The sequence below is a fragment of the Porites lutea genome, chromosome 1 (assembly GCF_958299795.1).
Source record: "Porites lutea chromosome 1, jaPorLute2.1, whole genome shotgun sequence".
Classification (NCBI taxonomy): Eukaryota; Metazoa; Cnidaria; class Anthozoa; order Scleractinia; family Poritidae; genus Porites; species Porites lutea.
In genome coordinates, this window is record NC_133201.1 from 2396270 (window position 1) to 2420728 (window position 24459).

General features: G+C 39.7%; 1 protein-coding gene across 2 annotated transcripts; it reads left to right on the forward strand.

Annotated features, from left to right (window-relative positions):
• The first annotated feature begins 1944 nt into the window (after positions 1 to 1944).
• Positions 1945 to 24259, forward strand: LOC140942191 (uncharacterized). 2 transcript variants are annotated; one of them, XM_073391158.1, is made up of 5 exons: positions 1945 to 2037; positions 13102 to 13954; positions 15973 to 16327; positions 20538 to 20753; positions 21323 to 24259. In XM_073391158.1, exons 2-5 carry the CDS (start codon positions 13328 to 13330, stop codon positions 22369 to 22371), a joined length of 2247 nt encoding a protein of 748 aa, XP_073247259.1. In that variant the 5' UTR covers positions 1945 to 2037; positions 13102 to 13327; the 3' UTR covers positions 22372 to 24259. The 2 variants fall into 2 exon arrangements, with proteins under 2 accessions (XP_073247259.1, XP_073247266.1); XM_073391165.1 differs by lacking the exons at positions 1945 to 2037; positions 13102 to 13954 and adding an exon at positions 15588 to 15767.
• The last annotated feature ends 200 nt before the right edge of the window (positions 24260 to 24459 follow it).

Consider the following 24459-nt stretch of genomic DNA (forward strand, 5'->3'; position numbering starts at 1 on the left):
CCAAAGCCCCATAGTACAATAGACTCTTTTAGGAGTCAAATAAAGCCTGAGTTACACCTGGATTGACTAATTTCCGACAGGAATCCCCGTCCCCACCCCCACGGGGTGAAGAGAGGTAAACTGGATCGAAGTTTCTGGAAGCAAAGCGATGGCGCGCAGGGTTTGAAACCGGAGATATGCATATCCCTGAGGGTATTTTGGACGTGTCAACCTCTTGCATTGGTAAACACGCCCCCACACATTAGGTCCCTGGTGGTCCGTTATTTACAATTTAAAATGACCCAAACCTTCCGCAGTCTAAGCTGGGAAAAATATTGGTAATACGACGATCTAAAAGCTCTACCTAAAGACGTACATTAGCGGAATCTTTGGAGATAACCTTTTCCGGTTATGCCCAAGCCTTAAGCTGTTAAATTTTTTATTTTGCATCAAAAATTGTTTTACAAAAGTAAATGGGTGAAATAAAAAACAGAAGTGTTTGAGAGCTAATTTGGAAAGCCCAAACACGCGGGGATCACGTTTTCCAGCCTGTTTCACGTCACTACCCGAAATATCGTCTTTGCCATATAGTCTTAGGAGGAAGTCGGCTTTGCCTATCGTCAAAGTTGAAAGGTATACTACTATTGATGTGAAAAACATGATAACCTTGACCACATTTTGAATGCCTGTTGCAGTCCATCTTTGGATTTGGGGTTTACCTTGGTGTTTAGAACATTGGAACTTTTTCTTTGTCTCTCACCTTTTGTTTTTCTAGGTTCTATTGTTTTGACTTCTTTGTTTTCTTTGTTTCACGTCACCCGTGAGTTTTAACAAGTTCTGACTTACCGAGGATGAGCTCAACTTTGTGCCGCACTTGAACGCAAGATAAAATAATCAAACGAAAGTTTTTCTTCCTGTGCGCGCTTCCGTTTTCTGGTTGAAACAGTCAAACTCGTCTCCTGCGCTCTTCCCACATTTCAACGGGACGAGTTTCTACGTCAGTTGGAAGCCGGTTGTTCTTTACAGTGCTTGTGACGCTACGTCATAAGGCTCAGGTACGTAGTAGGGGTGGGGCAGGGAGGCCTTAGACCCTCTCCCAAAAAATTGTTATATTCGAACCGGACGAACGTCTTCAAGGTACACTTCTAAACACCAGTAACCAAACAATTTTTTTTGAGGGCATGATAATTTCTGAGGATATCTTGAAGTTCCTTTTAACGTGTCCAGTTGAGATTTTCAGTTCTTATCACAATTTAGCCTGCGCGCAGACACTTTAAACCTTGTTTATAGGACTATATCCACACTATATGCGATACGTGGGCCGGCTGCACCGCAGGCTAATCACAATGTGCAGTAGACAACTTCTTTAAAGGTATAAACTGTGGACAGGAGTCAATTTTCCCTACCTTATTTGGACTAAAAAGATTTTCAGCTGGGCCCAGTTGTTCAAAGGCCAATTAGTGTTTATCCCGGGGTTAAATTTTGATCCTGGTGTCTTGTGTTTTATTTTGTTCAAAAACACTTTCTCAGATAATTTCTCTACTCTTGTGAAAGCATCCAATCATCAAATTGAAGACAAAAATAATTAATTAAAACTGAATTTGCCTTTTTGTTTCACAAATTTCACACTAACCCTGGGTTACTCTTAACCTAAGTTCGAACAACCCGGACCTAAGTTGTACCGATTGAGCTCTAACTTCTCTAAAATTAGGAAGTAAGTCTTTTCAATGTTCTTAACTGATACTATTAAGTTTCGTAGAGATATTTTATGGTGATCTTAGCCTTTCTCGATCTTTCCAGGCGTTTTCAATGCACCACAGGTTTCCCAAGTTTTCCTTAGACGCGGCACAGGCTGTTAATCCCTGCGGGATTATTTATGCTGTACGTGACTGATCTCGTCAGTTTCTCAAAAAATGTTGCGAAATATCGTATGAATAATGCTTTGTATTTTAATGTAAACATATACACATATGAAACAAAGAGAACTGCGAGGAAAGGCGCGGTAAAGAGGAATTTTAAAGCCTCCAAACGAAAAGCAAGGAGCAAGAAGTCACTGAGGTAAGGGACGATTTTTTTGAAACTGAGCTTTAAATTTTTGCATGCTGTTGTATCGATCCAGGTTGGCTGGGTGGATGCAGCTTGTTTTAGCAAAATTAACAAATGACATATAGCTCAAGGGCACCAGGTAATTGTTTGGAGAGGTGTTTACACAAAATGCTGTTGCACTGAGTGGAGAGCATAAAACGTCTATGATTGATTATTAGATCGTTTGCGAAAAACAAATGTTGCGTGCAAAAAGGAATACACTTTCGTCGATGCAAATATTCGGCGTAAAGTTTCCTCTGCCAGCAATTAAGGATGCTGTCATTGCAATATTTCACGGCGTACCCCGTAGAAAAGAAGTTTGTCTAGGAAACGGTTTCCACCGTTGCTTGCCAATATTTTACAGAACTGAGAAATAAAAGTTTACTCCATAAATTCCATAAAAAAGAACAATAAATTGATTAAAAAGGAGAACATGAAACTGTACCCGTTTGGCATTGTGCAAAACTAGTAAGACCTTTACTGAGGCAATGCTTTCACTTATGAGCTTCTGAAAATCCATAAAATCCCCTGGAAGCTACCGAGCAGTCATTCAGTTATAGCTCCTTAAACGCTTCCACTTTTGTGGACTTCAGTTTAATCCTCCATCAGTCAGGTAACCATTCAAATGAAACGCTTTGATCAGGAAGTGCTGACCGTTCATCACTAGTGTGTTTCCTTTGTCTACTGTTTCAGTGACATTCTATGGATAAACTCTTTAAGTATAGCCTATAAAAGTGTGATAAAATGAAAGTTTTTAGAATAGGGTTGCTTCCGTTTATAATGCTGCGCTGTAAGATAATTTGCCAGTGGATTACAGTCCGCATGCCTGAGAGTCAATCGGTTGAACCGGTTAACCGGTGTGACTATTCATAGAATTAAACTTTTGTATTTAGGGTTTTTTTTTTGTTCCTCTTTTTCCTTTATTTCCTTTTTTTTTCTGTTTCTATTTTACAACATAGAATGTTTAATAGAATTGAAATTTTGCCCCGGGGATTTTGTCCACATTTCACTGAAGTACGGGATGATTGATAGTTTAACATTATCCAAAATTTTAAAATATTATTTCGCTATCTCAAGAACAAAACACCGTAATGCAATTTCCTTTCCGCTACAAATGCTATCTGTTACAAGATAAGTACCATTCCCGGCCGCACGGCGCCGTGGGTTTGGTGACATATCCAGCTACGAACAGCGGATGTAAATTTTTAAGAGGGTGCAACGAATAGCGACTGTCAGTGAAGCTTTTGCCTTTCCTGTCTCTCAGGCAACCAGTGTTCATGGAAACGTGGGGATACTAAACAAACACATCTTCCTAATGATTTACGCTGATTGGTCGCCGAACAATATCAGTCAAACAACGATCAATTGTATGTATAGCACCAAAAAACTAACACTAGCTCGTGCAAGACAATATAATCCACACGCGAAGCTCGATAACTTTGAGAATGATTGATGGACTTGGTTTATGTTCATGCGACATGATAGCAGAACTCTTCGTCCGAGACTCAGTGTTTTTTAAGGAACGATGACGTCAATCGCCGCTGGGAATGATCCGCGCTCAATGCAGCAGGCATGTGGAGGTCACGCTGCCGACTCATTCCTTCACGATCATGCGCTTCATTCACGGTGTGACACAAGATACGAAATTAAAAAAAACCCTCGATATTTGACTAGCCTCCAGAAGGCGGCCCGGATTGCGCAATGTTCGTAAAATTCTTTTCATGGTAATCTAAATCGGTGGATTAATTTTTGGACGCTGCTTCGAAGTCAAGAAGGGTCTGAAGTCCGCCCTCCTCGGTTTTTTCCTGCCTTTTACCTCACAAGCCTATCCAGGTTCGTCAAGTTCTGTGATTTTTTCCGTCATATTAATAATTTCTTGTCTGTGTAGATCGTCGAGCTGAGACAAAAGGAAAATTAACCTGCCAAGCCCTTCATGCAATGAAAATAAATGTAGGGAAACAGCGTGTCTTGAAATTACAGCAGCATTCAAAATCTGGTTAAACCTTTGTTGAGTTTAAGCCTGAAATAATGTTTCGAAAACTTATTAAAACCAGCATACCTTCTAACCTCGTCCAGCCCTGGAACTGTGAACTTAGCTGGTTTTTGTTTAGACTTGAAAATTAATCGGCTTCATCGAGAGACGATATTTAATATTTTCTCGCATGCAGGCCAGCTTTTTTATCGCACCTAATATAAATACATGTAACATATTTTTTATACGTGGCCAAAGTTTTTCTCTGATGTATTGATTTAACGCTCTACAGCCGACTGAGCGGAGGAACTATGATGAAGATGCAAATAACGTACATTTAAAATTTTACATAAAAATATATTAACCGACTGAGATATGTTCTTTTCAAAATATTTTGTTACAAGCCCATTTTTCTCATCTTCCGATAAAGTGATTTTTAATTGCTGGTTATAGCACATTCTAGATCGAGCTGTCTAGCTATTACTGATTTACACAGCCCTTACGGCGCATTCGTAAAGACGACTGACCGACCAGCAGCGTGCAGAATCTCACGCTACCCAGCAAGACCGCCAATCGGGCGAATCTCGACGGATGTTTTTGGCTTTATCCCACCCAATATCTAAACACTGTGTTTTGTGTGTGTTGTGGTAAAATTTATCGACGTAAGTGTTGGTTTGTGACGTTATATACCGACGCGAAAAAAACGAGACAGAAAAAGATTTAAAAGGATAGAGACGCTTCTAACAGGTATTGTCATGTTAAATGGTGGCTGCCCGACTTCGATCCTTTGTCTGCTTCGTCGCCATCAAAGCCTCTTTTAGCGTCGCCTTTGTATTTGCAAAGCTGCTTGTTGTGAGAACAGTTACATTTAACACTTGGACTTTCAAAGTAGGTATACTTACCGAGGATCCGTTATAACACCCTAGAAGCCAGTCGATAACACCCTAGAAGCCAGTCGAGGTATTATATACTACACAATCTAATCGGATACTTCTAGCCTTTCTACATGCAAGTAAATTATTCCGTCAACTGCTTCTCAGTTTGCGTTGCCTGAGCTTAACTAAACGTTAGTTAGTCGTGTTGATAGCTTGGAGCATTCAGTCGTGTTTGTCGCTTAAAGCAAGACTCTCGCTGGACTAACAAAATTCTGGCCTCCGCCTAAATTGAAAGAAAAATTAAGAGTTGGAGATCCTTCGACCGCAGTTGGGCATACCTCTCCGCTCGGCTCCCTTGAAATAACGGTATCTACGTAGTTTCGTTTCTGATAATGATTGCTGCATTTGGGTTTCAAACATTTGTGGGGTGATTTTTATTAGGTCTCTATATCCAGTGAATCAGCTTCGTTTGACTTATCGAAAATACGAGCTTCTTAGTGTTATTAACCCGCCTGCAACTGAGTTCATGCAGGCAAAGATTGAGAGCAGGTAGGCCACGGTTTTATTTTTTCTTCACTCCAGGTTGTAAACTATTGGCTTTTGTCTGAATGTTCGAGTAATACGTTTTTTATCAACAAACTCATCGTCTTCAAGTTACAGTTATAGTTCTGACTCAGTAAGTAAACTGTAGTAGCGTTTACGTTAAGATCCATCATTTTGACAGAGGTTTACTGAGCCTTTTTACTCAAAAGAATGCCGAGTCCAAATTCAGAACAATTCCCAAATTCATTTGGCAAAATGTTGGAAAACAAATAGCATCCCTTTAAAAGCACAAGAAAGCAGTGCTGAAGATGGTTACACCGCAGGATTTTTTCCACAGTCTGAAAACTTACAACTGCATTTCATCTTTTTATATTAATTTAATTGACTCTAGCCGCGAATAGGGTTAAATTGTTTCCTGACCCATAGCTCCGCTAACAGGAACTTGTTTTATGACAAAGAAGGTTCTTTTTCAGTGGAGCATTGAAGTTATAAACTGTCAAGTCACTTACTGTACTCTCTCGTTGGCTAAAGGAAGACGATCCAGGATTGAAAGACGATCTTAAAAGTCTACCGGAAAATGAAAAATCAAGTTTTCTTGGTGTATCGCAGTAGCTATTTTTTTAAATAGCCACAACTGAAGATTGAACATTCAAGACGGTTTTAGGTGCCTGGTACCGCACAGCAAAAAGAACTGAGATAGAAGCAAGCTGCCATGTGGTAACAATCTCACTAGTCTTTCTACCCGGATCGTATTTTATCTGCAAAGCCGAGCCCGACCAGAGTCAACTTTGTAACAAAACGCAAAAATCGAGCTTGTAACATTCTTTTGAATAGTCTCACTTCAGGATTTCCTTGACAGAAACAAGGTGGCACACTTCTTGTAAATTGAGGAACATTTAAAGTCTACAGAAGGTTAAACCAATTTGGAAAGCACGAGTGTGATTTAAGTAATAGAGTCTTAGATTTTATCTAAATGTTCCAGAAGTTATCATTGACTGCCTTACTGACAGAAGAATAAACATCAAGAAACAAAGGCAGTGTTTATTTAAGTGCTACCTTTCTAAGCAAGCTTGCAATGTAATCACAGGTATAAAGTGTTCGCATCTTACCCAGGTCATGCCAGATGAGCTCTGTATGGTTGTATTAACTGTTCACAGAACGGAAGAAATGCCCATTAGCCTTGCTGAAATGGCAAAGCCCAGGACTTCGTTCTGAAAACCCAAAAGCATTATCAAAGCAAAACACCTCTCGCACACGTTCTCTGAGGGTCCAACTTCTCATCAATTAGGAATCGTATACATTGAAACTAAAAAGGTAACTCTGTGGTGTCATGAATCATTAAATACTTCACTAGCAATGGTCACGTTTTAGGATTAAACAGAGTGACCCTTTGGGCGGAACCTCTTTGCACATCGACAAAAGGCGCTGAATAACTTCTTAATGCTGGGTCAAAGAAAGACAGGCCTCACGGAACTACATAGATCAATTTTAGAGTACAAGATAATGCTTTCAAGAGCAAGAAAAGAATTACACCCTTCGTGATATCGCTGTCATAGAGGAGTTGGCAACATCAAATGCTTCCATACAAGGAGCAACACAACACAATAACGACGCCCTGTTTTGATTTAAATCCTTAAATCCAATTTTACGATCTCAGTTAAAGGCCAAACATAATGTGCAATCGATATCCTTCCTATCAAGGGAATGAATGAGTTACTTTTAAAGAAATTTTTAAGCCACGGTGTTCTCTTCGAAATTTTCGTTCTGAGTCAGTGTTATGATCAATTGAAAACGTTAGACTGCTTGATAGTTATTTAATGCCTAAATTGAGAAACTGCCAAGTCACAATATAGTTATATAACATTGTAATTTTAGTCGCAATAAAAACATTGCTGTTATCCTGTCTCAATGAAAATACGATTCATGGAGATGATATCATTATACTGCCATTTCGTTAAAGAGTTAAAGCTCGTATCAAGACGTCCAAAGAGATTTTCTAGATCATAGAATGGAGACCTACAAACTTCCGTAAGCAGATCAGTATTATGTAAAGTGATGGTCTTATTTTCGCGAAATCCGCCGGTTAAAGGAAAATTTAATGCATGGTATCCTATTCACACGATCAGTAGCGATAGAATAACAGCAAAGCTCGAGGTGAAAGCGTACTGAGAATGAGATAATAAGCCGCAACTACTAACGCTGATGTCGACTGCCCAAATGACAGCTATAGTGGACCACCATGTGTAGAAATTATATCGTTTGTCTGAAATGTGGAAGCACTAACAAGCTTATATGTACTAACGTACACGCCCCAGGATTGCTAAATCCAACTACATGCAAGACCATGTAAAAAGGTTAAAATTTACTGAGGATTATAAATCACTGTGTCTCATCAGTCAGAAGATCAGGGACAGCCAATGACGGTTTCTTCCTAAATACATTGAAAACACTTTTTAGGCTGTCCAGAGTACTTTTAGATCTCTAGAAATACATTCTTAGCGGTGCTTAAAATTTGTATCTGTTCGGTCATCCTTTCTCTGTCATCCTATGGGAATTTGGGTCTTAAAAGGGCTTGAGTATTATTTTCCCTCAAATTTTAGAGGCAATTTAACGTATTACGAAAGTGAGACATTTTCTGATTCCTCTCGCCATCACATTTTTGAGTCCGAAAATTTTAGGTTCCCTTTATTCGGCGAAAAATAGCCTAACCTGAGGGGGAAAACTTAGAAAGTCGTAGGGAATTTATAAGATAAGCTTCGAAAGTTGTATATGAGTGAAACGGTCATCTAGAAATATTTAGCCGTCCTCAAGTAATCGGAATATTCTAGGCAATATTTGCTTCTCCGAACAGATATTTTACAGAAAACAATCGTTGGGCGCCCCTGAGAAGATTTTGCATCTTGGACAAAACTGAGTTTATCCAAAGAGTCAAAAGATGTCCATGCAATGGATGCAAGACGTTCAACTCAAACATGACGGGAACAAACGTAGTCCATGTATAATCAAGTGATTATATCATTTACTATTTACATCAGATGTTCCGAGGGGCGAGTGATATTAGACGTAGTAAATCGATTTTAAAGCATTGCAAACTTAAAGACAATTGCGAAGATCAGTGTTTACACGAATGAGACAACTGAGGGCTTTAACAAAACAGAGTGGCACGAACCTACTTCCTTTGATAGTGACATCCGATATTAACATTCAGCCGGGCAACTCAATATTATTGTAATGACTGTAAAAGAACTAGGAATGAGAATTCGTATTTTGATATACGGTGTACGAGATCGAGGTGTTATATCTAGCGGTAAAGCTTGGTATAAATCAGAAGGAAGCAACAAGTTGCATTTTCATCAGTTTAGTTTTACCCAATTCTCTCGTGGTGATATGAATCACTTACACATTCAGACATAAACCACGAAATAAAACCCTTCTTAAACATTTGTTTACTAGGTTTAAGTGCATATGAAACTATTTTTATATATTCGTATTAGCTGTGCTAGGGCATAGATTGTTCTAGGCCATTTGAAGGGACAGAGACACCTTCTGAGCGATTTAGAAATGGTTCAGTAGGAAGTCATGCTTGAATAGCTGTGCTTATAAAACATCCCCGGCTGTGACTAATACGAATTCTCTTAGGAAGTGAAAAGAAAGCGATCTGTGTTCAAAGTCTCATTGTAGAACAGTTTAACGACTGGCTGATAGACTATACTGCCTATAAAAGTCTGAAAGTGTTCAGTTTTCACCATTTCTTTCATTACCCCTCGGGGAGGCCATTGAAAGACGGTGGCATCGTGATTTTAAAGATCCAGGCGGTCTTTTTAGGACAGTGCTTTCTTTAATATTTCCAAGGATCATCCCGTCTTTCATTCCCTTGGGACACCGCCCTCTTGTCTCGGACGCTTTTAGCGTACCCGGAAGTGAAGCGGGACAGAAGCGTCACATTCCAAAATGAAGCGAACGCCCGATTTTTTCTAGCCATGCAGGTTATACACCACCAAAAGTAGGACCTAAATTCTGGGAAAGTGATTTGCCGCTTGAAATTGCGATGTATTTCTTCGTGGTAAAGAAGGTACTGAGGATTTTGCCAAGTTGACGCATTAGTAAGTTGCTAATTCAGTTAGTTTTGCAGTGAGGTTCACCATATTCCTATCATCTTTCCTTAATTAATTTGACGAAAGAAAACTAAATATCACGTACCTCCTTTTTTGACATAGACTCTTTTAACATCCAGCTAAGATGCAATATGGGAAGTACATGAAGAAGGAGTATGAAACTTGTAATCTCTCGTTTGCCAGGGCTGTCGAGTTCTGTGTTCTAGCTTTAATTGTGCAATCAATATGGTTTCTTGCTCTATCGATGTGCTTATCGCTGACGGGAGTTCTTTTCTCCAACTTTTCATTTCTTGACTTTCCTGAATTATCGAATGTCGTCGGTGGGAGATATGCAGCTGGAGCTACTCGCTCCTGCTGAACAAATGCTTCCATAGTGATTATTATTTGTAATTAAGTTACGTTCGACCAACACAGTCAGAAAGTTTGTCTTGAAGAGCTATTGAGTAATCTAATGTTGCGATATTCATAGTTTCTAGTGGAGACTGATCTGGGCGATCTAATCCCTTATCAAGATGGAGCAATCTTTTGTTCGTTCCCATTTAATAGCAACAAAAACATTTACCGTAATTGCCGTGGATGCGCTGTGGTTATCAGTCCTTAGATATGACACACCAGTGGGGGAAATCAAGAGCCCACGAACTGACTATTTGGAATTCTTATCCCACGCAGGTCTGAGAAATGAGAAATATACCAGCCCGGGTAAAAAGTAAAACCAATTCAATCAAAAATTAATTTTGTGACGGTATAAATATAGTTATTAATGTGTCTTCGAAACTCAGTACATATAAATATAGGACCCAAATACTCGGGCTCCTTGCCTGTATGATTACACGAAAGGCCGAAAGGTGTTTGTCTGTGATTTCTCTTAAAGCTAAACTAATTTACAAAATAAAAAGGTTCTTGAGATATTTTCTTTCTGCGTAGTCATGAACGGTATGACTTGATAACGTGCGTCTCTGTTTATTCGTAAATGTTTTTACAAGGTCCTAGTAGGTAAATATTTTCTCAGTTTATATCGGTATGATTTTGACACCTTCGTTAAACAAAGCGGCAAGGCAAAGTCCAATCACTAAATCCCTTAACGTCAAGTTATATGCATTGTCACACATGGATACAGTACTTTAAAAATTTTCACAGCTGATTCATTTCAGGTTTCTAAAACGGGATCTCGGCTTCCCGCCCTAAATCGTCTTTCACGCAGAGCTAAATAGTCGAGGCAAGATTCTGATATTGAGTAATAGCCCTGGTTTTAGTTGAAAAACGCTTCGTTCAAGGCTGGTCTAAATATTGACTTGCTAATTTTCTCCACCTGATTCAAGAACAGACTTTCGCCTCTTTTTTTTCGCTTTTTTCTGTCATCCTCCTTAACTTCTGCTCGTCCATTATCAGACAGTTAGATTAAACCCTAAAGCGAGGTCCTTGAAATTCAGGTCTTTAGAGAGCAAAGTCCTGTTTGGAAGTGAATTGAATCATTTGGGTGAATTTACTCATTTACATTGCACACCCCCTCCCCCTCTTAAAGAGCGTTGAACTGATTGTAATGCCGAATCGTACAGGAACTTGCCTTGATAGAAATTTAAGTACTGTCCTTATTTCTCGCCTGGCGTCCTGAAATCAACTTTGTCTTCCGCTTCGTTGAACAGAACTTCTTCGTGCGAAGTTTCACGTGTGTGCCTTTAGCTTTGTTTGACCACTCTGAGCTAATATTTCGCATTTTATGACTCGTATCTTATTGTATAAGTTTCCGTATTAAATATATAGGATATCCGGAGATAAAGAATTACTGAATTGTGGGAAGAATTTCCTGGTTAAGGGTCCGGGAGCGGAGTCAAGGACTTGACAAACGTACAAATCAAGCTCAGATTAAAAAAAATTCAGGAAGACAGGAAAAAAAATGTAGTGACGATCTTTGTGAAGTTTAGGTGGAAATTAAATTGGAGGTTTCCGTTACGCAGTGGTAAAACTGATATTACAGAACCGGTCTCATATCATACCTGATGACATGAAATTGTCCCTACGTAGATGGCGCAATTTACAAGTTTAGACAAGTCTAAGAGAGTTAGGCCCGTTTCAAACGTCGTGCTGCTGCCGTGCCGAACCCAGTTCATAAATTATAAATACATTAGAATACATTTAAAAGTTTGCTAAACCGTTTCTTTATTTTTGTGTTTTGTTTTCGGCAACAGCCGATCTATTCGACTTAATTAAATTCGACGTCTGAAACCAAGTCGTGATAGTGTCGTGCTGCAGTCGAGCTACAGTTGAACCAGCTTAGCACGGCAGTAGCACGACGTTTGAAACAGGCCTAAGAGAGTTAGGTCTACTATAACAGAAACCAAAGGAAGGTCGATTAATAATTTTAAAGTGTTGGAATACTGGAAAACTTTGGCTAAAATCCAAAGTTTGTTCGACGACAACAGATAGAGTGGTCGGCTTGAACACGTGCATGGCGAAACAGCAAAACCACAGAACTTTAATGATATTCACTTTTCATATTCTTTAAACCGAAACCTAGCGAACTGAAAACTAAAAGGTTAAGATATTTATAGTCGGATTTGCCGCGTGCGCGTAGCCACTCGTCAACGTAAAGATGACAGCAAGACACTTCTCTGAATAAAGGATGTGGAAAGGACTTCCCTAACTCTTGAGTAAATGATTTCCTTTAAAAAAAAAAGTATGTAGAACTAAACCCTATTTATTCTGCATCAGTTTTCGCCGAATGATTGCGGCATTAATTTACGGCCGACAGCTTTTGGTGAAAATGCTCTGTTCGGGCATTTGGATTGACCAGTCAGAAATTACAACACAATGTTTCTGCCAAGGCTATCTTATTCGCTGTTTTAGTAAAAAAAGAACAAATCTCTGTCGTTTTATTTCTGTTGTTAACGTTTTTTGGAATGGCTGATGAATTCATTATTTAGAAGTGGAAGCAATTTTATCGCATTGTTGGTTATTTTCAATGTTTTGTCTCGGCAATTTGCGTGGGCTTGACTGACGTCATGACCTTCGTACAATACAATGGTCGATTATGAATCGCTCAGTCGTACGTGTACATGAATTATTCACAATCACTCTGTGAACACAAAACAGAGGTGCTGAAAAATGGCGAGAAGAATATTTTTCTCAGTTGGTAACGGAGGAAGAATATCTAGCATGCGAAATTAAAATTGTGAAAAGTTTTGCTTTGTTTGGTTTGCTTGTCTCCGAAGGGCGTCGATGCCACCACTCGTTTGCGGTGTCCTCGTGACGTAATTCTCAGTTTTTCGTGGAGATCGAAAAGGAATAACAACATATAAAATTATATTTCTAGAAAAGCATTATATCAGCCATCTTTGCTAGTGATAATTCGCATCCTAACGAACAAACTGGTGGATACATTTCAATTTTATTTCCCCAGAATAAAAAATTTACTGGCAGACAAGAATTTAGCACTGATGACAGTACAATGAATGCCGTAATAGTAGACTTCGCTGTTTAGTCATGTGCTTCCTTGTTATTGGTCAACTTAAGATTTGCGCTTCCACTCCGACAGGTCGCTAGCCAATCAGAAGGGTGAATTCCCAGCAAGATATCACGTCAAATATAAAGAGCGACAGGCGACTCGCCGATAGACGGCAGTTGGTTGTCCGCCGGTGTCGCCCCGTGAAAACAGAAACACGGCGCAAATTTTAAACACATGATTACTTCCGCGAAATTTCGCGACCGCTTCACTGTTATTTTCGTGGACCTGGATTTTGTGTGGCCTCCAGAATGTGAACATGTCTACAAATGAATCCGTTGAACAGCAAGTAACTTCGCTTCACACGGGCAACGGCCTGCCGCATGCTAATGAACTTAAAACACTTCAAGAAAGCCTCGGTCCTGGATTTAATCGTGCCGACTCTCACGAAGTAAACGTTAGCAACGATAACTCCGTTAAGATGCCTCCTTTAAACCCGAATCAACTCAATTCTACCGTCGCTGGGTCCTCTCACAACATAAACTTTTCCCACTCAGAGCCTAGCTTAACCCTGAAAAAAGAACCGAGCGACGCTGGACCAAAAAATATCGGCGAACCACTTCGGTTTGAGGTTAATAGCGCCGACCGTACGCCGGCCGATGGTCTGGTTACGGAGGAACCTTTAGAAATTCAATGCGGAGAGAACGCTGCATTGCTTTACGTTTCTAAGTTATGCCAAGGAAGCAAAGGGCCTTGTATTTTATTTCAAGGAGAATGGCTGACTCCTAACGAGCTCCAGTACATCAGTGGAAGGGAAACTGCCAAAGACTGGAAAAGGAGTATTCGGTACAAAGGGAAATCTCTGAAAAGCTTGATCGCCCGTGGACTAATCAAGGTTCACCCACCAATTTGTGATTGTCTGGGATGCCGAATTTCATCACCTGTGGTAAGAAAATATATTTTTTATCTCTACAACAAGCCACTGATTATGATGTGCTTTATTTTCAGTAGAACGTGTGTGACAAGTTGCAGAAGTTACTCAACAGATGCAAAAGCATTCTTTGGTCATTCTCACAGCTGATGGGTCAATTTGCATGCTTCGTCTGCGATTTTTTTTTTCTCTTTCATTTACGCGGTTTGAATTTGTTATGAGGTATTATAAACGAAGCTGTAGACGGTTTTATTTCAACTCCTACTCCAATATCAATAATTTCTGTCCAACGAGATTCATTAACGTATAAAAACCGGGTATTATCCGTCTCTGGGTCGACTCATTATGATAACAACGGCCGCAGTTTAGAAGAAATGGCCCTAGAAAATTCAATGACAATCTGCGAACAATGACACTAAGAAGATTATATTTCCACAAATTCACAAATATCTGAAGATATTCTTCGCGCGCAGCTTAGCGGTAAGTATTTTTTTTCCTTATGTGTTTTAAAAGGCACTTGCTCGCGCGTTCGTCTTGTGCTTGCGTTTGCAAACAATTATATCAAAGGGTTCGAAGGGCGGATCTTGACAGGGCGCCAAAATTGACAGTTTAACAATAGCGCTCGAAAGAGTTTCACAGTGTTATGTCAGCTAAAATCAACGCAGCTCAATTTTTTGCACAGAGACGGTGCCCTCTTGAAAAAAAAAAAATTTTAATCTTTGAAAATTCAAGGGATTAAAATGATCTGGGAAATAACTTGAGCGTTGAAATCCTGACTTTGCGCTGATTTCTTTGACGTGTTTGACAAAAGTTTCTTTTTCACTCTTCCAAAATGAAATACTGGAGAACCAGGAATTTTTTTATCATTTGCTGTCAAAAAAATCCTTTTCTTTGATTTCATTTCATCGCCATGCCTTGCACGCTTCATGCTCAGCACGTTTATAAATAATGAGCTTTTAAATTATCCTGATTATTCTCCCTTGGTACATAAGGGAGGATGCAACAGCCCCCGGCTTTTGACAGACGAACAGCTTGACAGCTTCTGACAATGCATTTTGGTTTGAACGAATCAAATCGTTTCCGGCTAAATGTGGAAATGCCAAATCTAAATACTGTATGTCGTAAAGCAGCACAGCATGCTGCATGGCACTGACTGGGTATACAATAATTTTTCTTAGTAGTGCGCAAAACGCAACATTGAGCACGACATTTTCTATTAAACGCATTGCCTACGATATTTACAAAATCTATGCCTGCCTCAATGTTTCCAAAAGAAAAAAAGGGGGTTATTGCTCGTTTATTTTTCTGTTTATCAAACGCAGATAAACTGACCCTAATTTCCGATATGTTCCGTAGCATATGGTTTTAAAAACGAAAGGAAAACCCTGGGAACCTAGAGTGCTAAGCTTAGGTCAAATGTCATGATTAAACACGGCTTCACTTGAGTACCTTTTGTCTTTTTAAGACGCCGTACGAATTTTATCACGTACGCACCAATATTTGCATTTTCTCCTCTCCAGAAGTGCTGGATTCGAGTCTCGAAAGGATGTGTGGAATTTTTATTTGCGCGGAGCCCCTTTAGTATCGTTTTAAGGAATTTGTAGGATTATCCCGTTCCTTATTTACCTCAACAGTAAGTGTACATGTCTTTTAAAACGGTGAAACGGAAAACGGAAAATAAATGAGCCCTCGCGGTTCTTTCCACGGAAGTTTGTCCACATCATCTTTTTAACCCAGTACGTCATGTAATACTGGTTGTGCGGCTTAATCAATTGTTTGCGTTCCATATCCATAAACACAGAGCGAGTCCTTTACCATGTTTATTGAAGTGAGTATCTAAGTTTAAGCATTTAGTTTTCGTTAAGCGTAAAGGCTGGAGAACACGGGTTTCTAAAATGTGATCAAGAGGACACTAATTTTTTCCCCCACCAGGGATTTTCACCGATCGGCATTGGAACAGGCGGGAATCTTGTAGCACACAGGTTACAATGATAACAGCACTTATCTAGCTTTCCCTTGTATCCTGCAAACAGAACCGCGGACGACTTGCCAGCAAATGCAGTGTGTCCTCGCCGCCTTCACCAAACAGAAAGAGAAAAGAGTCGGCTAAACATCCGTGGCGACAAGATGGTTTTGAAACAGGGCTGGCTTTTACTGGTGCAAGACAAAACTCGTGTAGTGATCTTGACAACCGTATAAATTCGTCTGCAGCGAGAGCTAGTGTTGATCAAAGAGCTTCTCCTATTGATTCAAACTCTTCCACTACCTCGGAGTGCTCCGAACCTGCAGACGACTGCCCTTTCGATCCACCCTCGTCTGAGCCGAAACGATCCCGGAGCGCTTCGCCTGAAAACTCCGCAAAACTGGTCACCATGAAACGAAAAACAGGTTAGTGAATACCACAACTCAATACTCCTACAGATTTTGCTCTCGAAAAAAACCGTATACGGTGTCGTTTTATTGATTCCTTGTTTAGTTCTTTTGGGTAAGATAATAATATTCTTTCCCAGCTGATGCGAGCAGTGGCAGCAAAAAATAAAATCGCTACATGTGCACTGACATATGGAAGAAATTCCTTGCTTTTGTTGATGACGAAGAAGTGATAACTTCGCAGCTGTTGGAATGAGGGGAACAATATTTCAAACTGGAAAAATTGAATGTCATGGCTTTTGGCCAGGTCGTTTTGGGAATTTTGGCAAATTTATATATTTATAAATAATTATAAGGCTTGTAGGAGACATTAAATTAATAGAGCCATAAATGAATCGAATTTAAAAAATGATATCTATACACATATAGTCTCGTCTCGTATGTCGCTGAACTTCGTTTTGTCTGTCAAAAAACTGGAAGGTTAAAAATATATAATTATATTTTTGCAGCGGTGACAAAGTTTCGAAACATAATATCAATTTTCAAAAAAAGGCTTCTATATTCACTACAAATATCTGCCTTAAAGTTTTTAAGATGACAATTTGTGATCGTCTGAAAGGCATTTGTGAAAAAAGTAGATATAATTGGCGCGAGTTCTCTTAAAAATTAAAATTCACGTTCAAATCAGCTATGCAAGAAATCATGGGTTGTTTCTTTTCAAATTTTGTATCTTGTGATCGAAACGCCAATCACCTTCGGCCAAAGATCACTTATATTCTAGCAAAAGGTCAATTCATTAAAACATCATTTAATCGAGTCAAAATCCTTATTTGATTTTCAAATTCTAAAGCTGCCGAACGCCTACACACAGAGAAGCTAGTGATATTTTTAGTTTTCCAGATAGTGATTGCGGGATTCACTCTGGAGGTCTTTCTCCAAGTCTTCATGACTTTTCAGTTGATTTTTGTACGTACCTTCATGGTGGTAAAGGAAATCTGATATGCTCATTGAATTACTTTTCGAGCAAACAATATTTCCTTGGCGAGCTTTACTTTCCTCCCCTTGCCTCCACTTTTAATCCTTTCGCCATTTCGCCCTTCACGAGCCTCTTTCGTCTTCTTCCTAGTTTTAAAATTGTAGCCTGAAAAGATGCGATTTTGCAAACCAGGGTATCTTTCCCAGAAAGTTTCAAAGTTTGATTTATCTAGTTTCCATAATAAGAACGTTTGCCCTGAAGAATGAATGGCCTTTGGACAGAATTTTATATTGTTCTCTAAAGCTGAAGCATAGTAATTTCATTCATTCACTCTGAAATCTTTTGCACGAAAGTTGTACAATGGATGTAAGATTTTGATCACTAACTACGCAGAAGAAATACATCGTCGTAACGTTTTTCTAACATCATGAAAGTACACTCTGCTGTTTTGACATGAACAGACAGAACACTGTTGTGATCAAACAAAAAGAATTATAACTGCTCTGCCTGTTATGTTTTCAAGACTTCTGATAGCTTTGGTCAATAACTGATACAAGTTCTAGGAATTAAGTCAGTTCGGGTGACTTCAGGAAATCTTGTTCTTTTCGAAGTGTCGTCAAGCCCAATTTACCGCTCTTTGCTTGAACGCGAGCACCAAGTTTTGACATGTTCAGAATTCTGAGATATGTTAGTTTATTTTTAAGTTGATTTATGGCTACAACTAAAAACGTTGAGGACCGCAAATAGAGATTCCTTGTAGTTGGTTTATTGGACGCTCCGTAGTGCAATGGCTGCGAGCGCGAAACACTTCCAGTGACTACGTGAGAAAATTCGTGACGTCACAGCACGCTAAAAAAGAAAAAAGTCTAGATAGTTCTTCCTACTGACTGTCTTTAAAAGGTTTTCACTTGGGGTCTGATACTGACTCGTTTTAATTTCAATTTCTTTTTCGTGCGACTTTAAGATTAAACTCGTCGCTGCATGCTTCTAAGTTAAGACCATTTTCCGGATATTCTTTGAGTACGGAAATCGTTTTGAATACCACTGCGAGCAAGACGGAGGTTGCATGCAAAACGTAAAACTCCGTTTTTGTCATTTTTTCCCTAACCCATTCAACTGTAAAGAAATGACAACTTTATTTACCTCGTTAAGACGCTGATGCATATGGGTAAAAATCTCGTTGTTTCGTGATAAGTTTTATCCTAATCGGGCTACGTTGAGTCGTCACACATCGACCCCTCTTCTTCAATATGCGCTCATTCTCCGCAGGAAATCAGTTAGTGAGCTCGAGTCTGTATTTGCCAGCGTGACCATGTCTAGTATTTTGGACGCTCATAACGTTCGCCTCCTTGGTTTTATTAATCGTCTGCGGGATAAATATAATTAAGAGGTTTAGGAAAGAAAAGTTTAAAACGAAAAGATGTGAACATGGCGCTAATATGTCGACAGAGGTTCTGTCTTCTGCAAGCTGAGCATTGCAAGAAGGCCACAGGAAATATTAAAACAAATGAACTAGTATTATTTTAACTTAATAATAGATTGTACAAGTGGCTGCAGATGATCGCCTCTCTGTCGTTAAGTTTTCCTTAGAAGTAGCAGTTCCGCAAATGTATATGCACTCCTTAGGTGGTATTCATGCACAGACTAAAGAGCAATACTTTACGTTTGATTTTTTTATGTTGTACAAAGTGATTCTTTTCTTTAGTAGATCTTTGAATCTTTTACTTTACTGCTGTTTTTTTATTCCACCGGTAAGTACATAGGATGTATATGTGTGGCTTTAGCTTTCAAATACAGATTATTGAATGGGAATTTTTTTATGGAGCTGCGTTCATTATATTATGCTGCATAGTAGTGCTCTAAATTTAAAAAGCGGATGACTAAATCTCCAAAATTTGATCAATCAGACGAAAGCTACTCAACTGGGCAGTACCTTCCTGTGGTGCTGTTTTATAATGGAGTGTGCTCGTGCTATACAAGGTGGTGTAGGTGAAGGTGGTTCTTTTGATGAGTGAGTGTGTAGATGACTTTTTGGTGTGGCAATTCAAGTGAATGAAAGCTCTTGATCAATTCTCGGTCCCTGAGCGGTCATTATTTATGGTTCAAAAGTTAGTCACTGGTCTAAATTTCTAATCCGTGGATGAATTCAGTTCTATTAACGATCGCTAAGGTTCAAGCTTCCGCTACTCTGATACTGGGCAGAACTTTCCTGTGGTGCGGTTTATTTTGCACAGTTCCGAGTGTTTCTAAAGGTTTTTATCGGTGCACTCGATCTTGTGGGTATTCAGAGCAGAGCTTCATTCTGCTAATGTTTCTGATGCTCTGTATCAGTGGAATGTTAATTAAATCTGCAGTTTTCGCTTCAGGGAAGAGACGTTTCGTTGAAAGCCAGAGGTCTCTCTCAACCTTTCTCCATTGCATGAATTTTTTGTGTGCAGATGATATAGTATGAATATAACTGATCCCTACTTTCATGTGGTGCTGTTAAGGCTACAATCGCTGTATGGTGTGCCTGACTCTGGTGTAAAAGAGGAAAACTTAATGGTGTTACTGATATTAAAAGTTGCGCACACATCGTTCTCTTTCCAATGTGTCACGCTGTTAGTACGATATGTTTTGTACAGTGATTTCAAGTTTTATGAAATTGTCGATTTATCTCGAGGACCGCAATTTCCCCGCACATGATGAATGGTTGCTCCGAGATAAACGGATAGCTTAGAGAAACAGGTACTTCAGAAAATCTCTCATTCTAAATATCAGAAAAAAAAATTAATCGTGGTCGAGTTTGATCACGTCTTGGACACGAGTCACGTCCCAAGGGAAGCTTGAAAGGTGGATATTGCGAACTCAGACGAAGTTCTAAACTCTCGGAAGTTCTTCAGAAAATTCAGTACTTTTAAAACGGCTTGGAAATTAGTTCTTCGAATGTTGAGAACGATGGTCGCGGGGACGTTCTTTAGTTGATGAAACAACTTGCTAATTGAAAGTCTTAAAACCTTTGTGAAATCATGCATCGCAAAACACTGAAGCAAAATGATTGCATGTGAAACTGTAATTGCAAAGTTAAGGTTGAATGAATGAGCGTCAAATATTCTATGGATTCGGTGCAAAGGTAATCAGAACTTTATAACTTGTCACCTAAGCTCTGGGATTGACAGAGTTCACCGTACCATTTAATACATTAAATATTTGATACTGGACCTCTGCAGAGCACGTGCAATCATCTTATAACTTGATTTTCTCGTTTATCAGCCGATAGATTTCAGTTTGACCCAAGAAGCACGTTTTTCTTCAGAGATCTTCCATCGGAATACACGTCTGTATCGGCGGCAGCGGAGGTGTCCAAGATGTCGCGTAAAGATTCAGCATCCCTTGATCTGACTAATCATCATCGCGGCCCCCACGAAACAGGAGGATCCTCTGGTGGACCTCCAGGGAGCAGGAGCGCTTTCAGAGCGGTGCATCAGGGTGAGTCATTCCTTGCACCCACCTCAGAAGGGTCTTATATGTCTTGGAGCACTATTGATAGACCTCTTTAGCTTGCATGTTTTGTTTTCCTTATGTAGGTCACGTGCTAATACTCTAGAGAACTGTTTCATTCAAATTTTGTTTTATTTACGTGCATATGTACGCATAATTTGTGAAAAGATAAAGGGGCACTTTCACTGAGAAAACATAGCACACAAGCTAAGGAGGTGTATTCCCAGCAATAAATATTGAAGTACAATTAATTTTAAAAGGGAAGAGGTGGAGGTTGGTAGCGGTAGTTCCACAGGTATCAGCTTAAATATTGAGTTTCGTTAACTCTACCAAACACAAAGCACTTTACCAGGAACTATGACCAGGATAAAAATTGAAGTTAAGTAGCGTGGTTTTGTGTTTTTACTTTGTGAATAAAATCCCGATAATTGTCCCAGTCAAAAGAAAACTAAAGCGAAGCACTTGTTAATGGACTTTCCTGCCTTAGGTAGTACAGACCTTAAATGCGTTTCACGTCCATGTAAAGTAACTGTTTGTCTTTTTTTGAATTTCCCTAGATGCACTAAATTCACACAGTGAAATGGCCGGTGAAAACGTTTACAACGCCGAAGCCCTTCAGCGAGAGCTTGCCTCGAGAGAAACAAAGAACTCCAAACAACAACAACAAAAGCCACCATCAGTCAACTGTCAGCCAACCTCCTTCAACCCATTCACTCAACTTCCCAGCCCCTCCCCTCTTATCAGCCCCTCTCATCCCTCCCCGAGACTTTTACCAGATCCCCTGTTATTAGCTTCTCCGCATGGTTCAAGCATCTACCATCAATTGAGGGGTAGCTTATCTGGAGTTCCGCCAGCTGCTTTGCATCAGAGTCTAATGCACTACAGACTTCTCTCTCCTCCAAACCCGCACAGTCCACTGGCGCAGAACATTCCACTACAATCGTCCTTTGCGGCCGCAGCAGCCGCAGCTCGGGCTGGTCTCCAGGGCCTTCCGGTCACACATGCTTCGTTGACAATGCATCGTTCATCCAGGTCTTCGTCGCCTAAGAACAATACAGTAATCAACGGTCAAGTGGAAGAGAATAAAAACTTAACAAGTTCTCGAACCACGCACGCGGAGGAAGAGAAACTCGAGGACAAGGATGGCTATCATACGAAAGAAACCGAAACCCACAACTGCAACCATACTACGCATCCTTCGGTTTCCGACGGCGACTTCGTGGCGGGAAGAAGTCCCGATGTTTCCACGGGTTCCAACGAAAGGCATAGCCCATTCGCTACACCTAAGGCTTCTCCAAATGGGAAAGAGCTTTCTTCGCGAGTTTCACCTCACAAAGTAGTACCTCGCTTTCGGCCGAACTTGAGCGAAAATGTCCTGGAATGGAGTGTTGATGACGTCTGTCATTTCATATCCTCTCTTACTGGTTCCCAGGATATTGCGCATGCGTTTAGAGAAGAACACATAGACGGACATGCACTTGTCTTAGTGCAAGAGGATCATTTATTGAACAGGATGTCGATAAGGCTTGGTCCTGCACTGAAAATCGTGGCGCAAATAAAGAAACTCGTTGAAAACTTAGAAATCCAAGAAAACAGCTCGAACTAAAGTTTATCATTTTTGCTCACAGACGTGATATATCTGAACACCGTTTTCCTGTAACTTTATCTTTTCTTCCCATCGCGCACACGAGCCTTAATTTATTAAAAAAACTCAAAGGACTCAAAGCCTTCGTGGTATGAAGAGTCGCAAAACCTTTACGACAATTCAAAAGGTTTGTCTGCTGCCCAGACAAGCCGCCGGACCGACCCGAGACCCCGCAAAGCGGAGATGTCGGGGAATGTTGGACCGCAAACTTCGTATTTCCGCCTCTATCATCACTAACTCTACGTACGTGAGATCAAGACTCAATTGACATAGTTTCCTTATCTTCGAACTCGAACATTCCTTTGGATTCCGTTACACGACGAAGGTTTTCCTAAACCAATTATCACCAATTACAAAAGATTCTCGCTTCCCGGGTAGCAGTCATTTCAATCGATCATGTCGCAGTTGTTGACATGAAAGTGCAAATGATGTAGTATTTAAGCTCACCTAAAAATGTCCTGAATCATCCTCACAATGTGTGCTTCACGTGTTTCAAAGCGTAATCCGGTCTGTCAATATACATAGCTCTAGGCGTTATGCCAATTGAGGCTCGTTAGTATTACCTACAATAGGTCAAGAGCACGCGGTTAAATCTCTAGCGGAATTTCCGCTCGCATTCCAATTAAAACTTTGAGCATCACGTAGGAGTGAACAGTTTTTTTTTGTGTTGAAATACGCATGTCCAACTGATGTCCAACTGATTTCGATACCTAGGGTTTTCAGCTGAATTAGTTTTTTGAACAAGTGTGGAAAGGCAGAAGAAGGAAGAGGTGATTATTTTAAAAATTTGCCCTTTTGAAGGCGCAAAACTATATGGGATGATAAAATCTTTATTCTCCCTTTTTTAGATACTAGTAGACTGTTACAGTTTGCTTGGACTTCGTAGAAGAATCGTCTGTAAAATACTTTATTATATGATAACAAAAAAGAGATTTATAAATTTGCCGTTTTAGATGTACTCTAGGATTATTTCAGAGATAGAAGGGCGCGCGGAATTTTGCCTCTGGCGACAAGACGCATGCGCGCAACGCGGGAACATTCCACGCGCTCTACTATCTGAAAAAGGTGGGTCAGTTTAAGTTCTCAGTGAACGGTGGGTAACAAAGGTAAAATGGTGCAATATTTAAAGCCAAATACGCTCTTACAACGACTGGTTTAAATTTTGTTTTGCATTAATAAAAAAACACAAAAAAACGAATTAAATTAAAAAAACAACAACAACAACAAAACATTTTTTTAAAAAAGTAAGGTATGGCAACGGAGACCTTGCCATTATTTGGAACGTGCTTCGCTCAGAAACCTTTTGAGCTGACGAAATTCAAAGAATTCAGTGAGTTGTATCTTTGAATTCACTTCAAATGTGAGTCTCAAATTTGATAATTTGGGAAAGGCTATTTAGCTTTATTTTTGAGTAGCAACTTTGAATTCAGGCTGTCTTGCCCTGGTTACCCATAAGGCAGTCAAAAGTGTGAACTGACTTAAACGTAGTCTGACGCCAAATAGATCAGAATCGAAGCGTTAAAAACGCTTTTCTATTTTCCATAGATATTTAGAGACACGAGTCTATAATAGAGTTATGCGCCTGGCGTGCCATTGAAATTGTGTGAGAATTATTTATAATTTTACTTTAACTTGTTCCGTTTAATTTTGAAATTGTTGTAATAATGGGAAATGTCCCGTAAAGGCTTTGAAGTTTCAAAGGATAGGACATTGATACAATCCCATGTTAGGTTAGGGTTTGTTGTTTTAAATAAGCCTTTGCTTTATGGTCGGTGCAGGTTGCCGTAAAAGAGAAACATTTGTTGTACAGAAAAAAGTGTGACGATTAATAAACAAAAAATAGACTGTTTGACATGGTATTTTTGTAATAACAGTAAACATGAGCGTTACGTAATTATTTACTTTTGAATTTAATTTTAATTGGAAGGGATCTCACTGACAAATTTTGTGATTAGCGGGAGGTTCTAGCTACGACTGGTTTTAGTAATTTAATGACACACCCCTAATATTGAAGAGCTGCTTAGCTTCGAAAGGACGTAGCCCACGTTT